The 6596-nt window shown below is 37.7% G+C and overlaps 1 protein-coding gene across 2 annotated transcripts in view; it reads right to left on the reverse strand.

The window, feature by feature from the left end:
- kcnab1b (potassium voltage-gated channel subfamily A regulatory beta subunit 1b) overlaps window positions 1–6596 on the reverse strand; it is a 49956-nt gene that overhangs the window by 3877 nt on the left and 39483 nt on the right. For both annotated transcript variants that reach the window (XM_014023263.1, XM_014023262.1), the window contains exon 9: window positions 4791–4877. In XM_014023263.1, coding sequence (XP_013878717.1) covers window positions 4791–4877 — 87 coding nt within the window. The remainder of the gene's footprint in view (window positions 1–4790; window positions 4878–6596) is intronic.

Below are 6596 nucleotides of genomic sequence, written 5' to 3' on the forward strand. Positions count from 1 at the left end.
CATTAAATTCCAGTGAAATATATTTATGTTTGTGGTTGTAATGTGACAAAATATGGAAAAGTTCAAGGGGTATGAATACTTTTGCAAACCACTGTAAATAGCACATTGTTAAAGTGTTCCAGATGATATTGGACAATTGAAAATGTCTCATTAACATGAAAGATTATACAAGAAGAGAGGATGTTAAGGGACACTGCACATGTTTGAGTAAAGTATCCAAGATAAAYTAAAATGCACAGATGAAATAAAGTGAGAAATGACCAAAGGTTTCACATGTTAAGGGATGAGTTGTAGAGTTTGATGGCCACTGCTGAACGACCTCCTGTGGCGCTCAGTGGTGCGTTTTGATGGAATGACTTCCAATGAAGGCTTAACAACTTTGAAATTCATTGACCCACAATTATTTTTTATATATGCTTTCATTGCTTTCCTGTGGCAGGCAGACTCCAAAAGTTGCTTGCTTCATTAAAATCTATCCAGTGGGTCATGAGATATTTYRCTAACAGTYCAGACAAATAAACRTATAAGCACACGCACCGACATGAGCCGAAACATCATCGCTCCAACTCTGGCAGCGGAAAGGAGCAGTAAAAAACCAAAAACACATCATTCCATTTCATCTACAGTTGGATGGGAAAGCATCTCAGTGACAGACAGAACAAGTGTCTGTGTGGGTGAAGCAGGTGGGAGGGTRGAGGAATCACAGTACATCTGCTCTGAAAGGGAGGGAGGAACGRGTGGATGTAAGGACAGAGGGACAAAAAAATGTGAGCTGAGAATGAACCTTAGAGGCAAACTTAGTTTATCTTTTTTTTTCTTTGTTCTAGCTCATGAATAATCCACTTCAGTGCCAGAAGGGAAGGCAAAGACAGATTGATTCCCGATAATCTCCAGGTCTGAAACACAAAGCTACTTTTCACCAGACTGCAGCGAGTCTTTAACTCAGCTGAGTCGAACCGAGACCTATCAAACTCATTATTAAAAGTTGTATACGAAGCTAATCAAAGCTCAAAACAAGAGGCGCACAACTGTCAGCTCATCCWGTTGAATGCACATTAGAGGGAGTTGCTTTGGCTGTTAGCCATGAGCCTGCCTGTCCTTGAGCCCTCTCTCTGCAGTATAGCTCGCCTCCGAGTCTGGAACATTTGGTCAACCAGAGCCAGCAGGTATGACACCGCTTCTTCTGACACGCTGAAATCCACATCTCAGGCCTGCCAAGTGCCTCAGCGGATGTCTTGGTGAGGGTTGTTTTGGATGTGGGTTTCTGCTTTGTGAGGCTCTATTTACATTCCTCCTGCATATGAAGTGGCCATCAATACGTTACAGCGTATGGGAGATTTTCAAAGACTCGGGATCGCCGGAATCAGCTTTGCGGTCGTGGGAAAGAAGGGTTTGATGAAAACAAAAGGAAGCCGATGCCCTGAGAAGATTTTTGAACCGTTTTATTGATCCAGATTTTGTGCCTCAGTCTCTCTGATCCGTTCTTTGCCCAACATCAGATTAGGAACGACTGGGTAACACTGTGCACAGCCTTGACAATAAATTTGCACGACAAGCTTTGCGCACCTATTATTAAAATAAATTGACTCAGCACGGGGTTTTCTCCTGGAGGCACATCATACAGGCAGGAAGGAATAGTTTCTAAATGCCAGCATGATGGAAATCTTTGTAAGTGACAGTTCAGACAGAAAGCAGAGGAAGCAGGAGTCTTGTGAGGTGTGCTTCTTCTTCTTTTTTTAACAGAAAAAAAAGATGTAGTCAGAGGAGATTGGTGAGGAGTTAGAGAAGAATAAGGGCCAACGGAGGAGGAAGCAGTGACGATAACAAAGACAGACTCCGCTGCRATGACATCACTTCGTGGTCCCAAAGGGGACACGAGTCGTCTCGCATACAGTCGGAAGCAGTTAAAGTCATAAAAAAAAACAAGCAAATGCACAAAGACGCACCTGTTAGCATCATCATCATAAGCTTTTCTTCCTGCTTTGKATTAAACGGCAAGCTTAATTGCCTTCTTATGCATTTGCCTGAAATTTTAAAGTCAGTTTCAATTTTAGACCAAATTTTTAAGCTCAACAAGAGACAGCAAGAAAGTGAGACTAATACACTGCAGAACAAACAATACTCTCTGGTGTATTCACAAGAAAATGATTTATGAGAAGAATTAGCTGCTTTACTAAGAATAATGATGCTGTTAAATAAGTTCATCGGCTTTCTAACTGCTTATTATTAGCTATGGAGTGGCAAGATTCCCAAAAGACATAACGTTAAACCTCACATTTGTCTTGATTATTTTGCATAAAGTCAGCTACATTATAAATAACCTAAAGTAACAGTTCAGTCACCATACTGTGTAATGCAACTGTCAAATATGTCTTTAAAACCCCCTTTTCAGAGCTGTAAAGAGGTGGTTGCAGTGCAGATTTAAAATAAAAACATTAGCAATTTTCAAAGAAAAAAAGTCATATTTATTCCTTTTAACTATGGAGTTGCATTCTAAATTCATCAGGAATGCACACTAGTGATTTAATTGAGTTTAATAGTTTTATTTTTCTTATATTTCATAATATTAACAGTGATTTTTAAGCTGTTCTCGTTGTATCCACTGGCCTCAGTTATTGTAGCTTCCAGCGCCATGCTCACACCTGTTCCTCAATAAGTCATCAGCACACCTGTTCTCACTCACTAATCGCCCACATCAGTGTTTGAATGTTCTTTTGTTTGATGATCTCATTCTGTTTATTGATTTGGCTGTTCTGTCTGTTTTTTTATTACTTTAATTTTATTAAAAATCTTACCAAGATTCAGAACCAGTCTTCTTCATCACTAATCTTACCATCTTTTTTTTAAACAAACCATGATTTAAATAACTAAAATAGGTCTTATATCATCTGCAAAATGTTTAACTTGCTTATTTTGTGATCTTTTGAGTGTTTCTAATAAATAAAAATTCAGGATTTTCTGGATATGCTTGCTAATATTCCTTAATTTTTTTGACACATGTTAATATTTATAAAAAATTCAAGCACCTGACTGCTTCRTAGAAGAGCTTATGATCAGAGGGACACATTTTGACAAGTCACCTGTGTTAGAAGTGAAGAAATCATTTTAACAGAGAAAAAAAATGGAACAATGTCAAAAGCTGCAGGAATTAAAGAATGTTTAATGTTTTTTTAACTGTATTTTTTAATATAATTATTCTTCTTTTTCTACACTGGAATTGTATAAAATATTATTTGTCAGTCTTTCTATCGCCTAAAATTGAAATGTTTTTGCCTGTGTGTGTGCCTGTTAGCAAAATATCTCATAAACCACTGGGCAAGTTTTAAAGAAACTTGCAGAAAGTAAACATCAGATCCTCAACTGGTTAACTTTTGGAGCCAGTTGTTTTCAAACTGGCTGCCAAAGCTAGCTGATCTTCAAAAAACAAATTGTGGCTATAACTTTGTCAGTTTTATAGACTTGGATTTAAAATTTGTTGTGATTGTACTTGAGACTAATTACCAACTCACACTTATGCAAGCTTTTTTCATATTTTCAAAAAACATTTTTGGGAGTCAACTCTGTCTGTCTGTTAACAAAATATCCCTTGAACCAGAAGACACAATTTAACAAAACGTTCAGGAAATAATTGTTACATGTGCTTCTGCAACTCTTTAACTTTTGGGGCCAACCCAATTCAATATGGCTGCCCCGTGCATCTGACCTTGGAAAACACAAAAAYACCAATAATTCTGAAAGTTTTACAGATATTAAGCTAACATTTGGAGTGAAAATAGCTGAGAGTCAGCTCCAATACATACTCCAAGCATTATGCAATGCATGTCATTTTTGCTGAAAATCTTGGTGGGAAATGCTAGGCCTTTAATTACTGCAATACAATTTCTTGAGAACTTATTCTATCTCCAAACCGGTCTTACAGGAAACCTAAACTTCACCATGTCATTTAAATTGTTTTGTAGATTCTTCTGTCAGACTGAATCAATTATTCTGTCAATCTGGTGAGAGTTTGACTCATCACTTGTAAATAGTTTAGTGACATCATCTGCAGGGGAGAATTATTAGAAGATTTAATGGAGACGGCTGAGGGGTTCTCAAAGCGGGGCCCCTGGAACAATAAGCTGACAGATTGGTCCCCCACAGTCTGTTGTCAGGGGAGGAAGCAAGGAGGGCAAAGAAAAAAGAATTAACAGAAAATATTTCTGGCGAGCTCGATGGGACTCCATTCCTTTCAGGAGGGGGTGGGGCTGTGGTGGGGGGACTACTTGAGGAGGGAGCTTTGTGTGAAAAGATATAAAATGGAGCCAGTTGAAAAGAGAAGTAAACAAGTAAAACACTGGAAATGCCTAAAAGAAATATGTGGAAGCAGAAGGTAAGAAACGCTGCAGTGCAGAGTTGAAAAGTGGAAATCCAGCACACAGCGGGGGTCATACCTTGTGAGACCAACCCAAAAATACATCAACCCCTCCCAAAGGAGCCAGATAATCCTGCTTCTGATGAGCAGGAGGAGTGTGTGTGTGTGTGTGTGTATATATATGTGTGTGTGTGTGTGTGTGTGTGCGTAACAATCCCACAGAGACAAGAAGAAATTTAAGATGGAGAGTGGTGGACTAAAATAGAGACAAAGAAATGAGGCAAGATTGTTGGTTAATGTTTGCGTGGGTCAGAAGAATTCACTTTCACCTGACCCAGAAGCCACGGGGGCCTCAGGACCGGAACACACAGAGTTCTCAGCAGGACTTCTCACTCTCTCATGTTACAGGAGGCCGCTTGTTTCTGCTGCCCACACTTACCCTCCATGGGAGTGTTGCTGTCGGTCCTGTTGGCAAAGACCACGTCCACATACTCCAGCTGCATCCTCTGGAGGGAACCCTTTAAACCTGCAACCAGAGGAGGTGGAGTTTAGTCAGAAAGGACCAAAGGAATAAAAATACATTTATAAATATAAAGCACTTAATTTATGACATGCTAAATGTAATCGTGTGACGAATACATATTTTATACATTAAACTTAATTTCAAACCTCTGAAATCCCAACAAAAAAGCAAGGATGTGGTTTAAAATGTAAACAAATCCTAAACTAAATTTGYATTTCCTGCGAAAATGCAGTGTGAGTAATGCTGAAACACTTTTTTTTATAAAAGCTGCTGAAAAAGCTGAAAAGGTTTAATAGCAAAGCTGTTAATGTGAGTTCAATCTGAAAAGTTTTTGTGAAAGAAAGAAATTAACTAAACAGGTGATGAACGGATAGTAAAAAAAGCTCACATGGACAGAAAAACAAAACAAAGCAGTTCAAAAACAAGTTGCAATGTGTTGTAAAATAGCTAAAGCAGCCAAAAATATGCAGAAAAACAGCTAAAGTACAAATCACAAAAGGGCGAATTAAGATGAAAAAGCTCAAATTTGTTGTAAATAGCTACAAAGTAGCTGAACAGGCAGAAAATAGCAGAAATTAGCAGAAATCAACTAAAGAAGTATAAAAGCTTAAGTTAGCACAAAGAAGCAGAAGCTAAGTGTTTAAATTAACAGTAAATAGCTGAAAGAACTGGAAAGATAGCTGAAAAAGCAATAAAATAAAATAAAATAAAAAAGCTACAATTAGAAAAAAAATGAATCTGAATTAGCTCAAAGAAGTTTAAAAAAGCAGATTTAGAACAAAAGGTAAAAAGTACAATAAATATTTTTAAACATTTTAAAGTTTTAAAGAGAAAAAAGTGTCAGAAAAAGCTCAATAACACCTTACTGAAACATTGAAAGTCATAGCATACATGAACTGAACATTTTGAACTCTTAAAATAGCACATACATTGTGGAAACAGTTGGATGCCAAAAAAAACATTGCCTTKAGTAAAAAAACATCTAATACACATTTAATAATTTGCTTTTGAGGTGCAAAATCGGAGACTTTCCAGAACAGAATGACACTTGAGAGAGAATATGACGATGAGTTCAGAAACAGTTTTTTGTTTTGTTTTGTCATTGAAGCTTTGTTGTTCTTCTTGTAGTTAAAATGTAATTGCCTGTTTACATGTGTTGTTTAATTATCTCATGGGCAAAATGAACTCAGATTTGTAGATTTTGAACTCAAATTCTGGTCTAAGAGTAGTTGAGAGTCATCTCCAACATTTACYCTGAGCACTAGCTGATCACACAGCATCTTTGTGTTTGGAGTTTGGCRTGCGAGGTGGCAGGTGATGTGCATTTCTACGAGGAAATAAAAAACGAAAAAGCATTTAGAAATTTTTCATGATCATGATTTTTTTAGGATGAGCTCAGTTCATAGGAAAAGTGACTGTCAAAGCCTTTGTTCTTGATGCATTAATTAATGCTGTTGTTGGATTCCGGGTGAAGCAAACACCTTCTGACGAACAGAAGAGGAAAGATCAAAAGAAACATTTTCTCAGTGTAAACTCGGGCAGATCAGCCCCCATTTCCACGCAAATGAAACCAAATGAGAAATGAAAAGTGCACACAGGAGAATTTGACAAAGGAGGACAGCAGAGCAATAAAAACATGAAAAAGTAAGGGTTGGTGTATGTGTGTGTGTGTGTGTGTGTGTGTGTGTGTGTGTGTGTGTGTGTGTGTGTGTGTGTGTGTGT

The sequence above is a fragment of the Austrofundulus limnaeus genome, unplaced genomic scaffold, assembly GCF_001266775.1.
Source record: "Austrofundulus limnaeus strain Quisiro unplaced genomic scaffold, Austrofundulus_limnaeus-1.0 Scaffold361, whole genome shotgun sequence".
In the NCBI taxonomy this organism is placed as follows: Eukaryota; Metazoa; Chordata; class Actinopteri; order Cyprinodontiformes; family Rivulidae; genus Austrofundulus; species Austrofundulus limnaeus.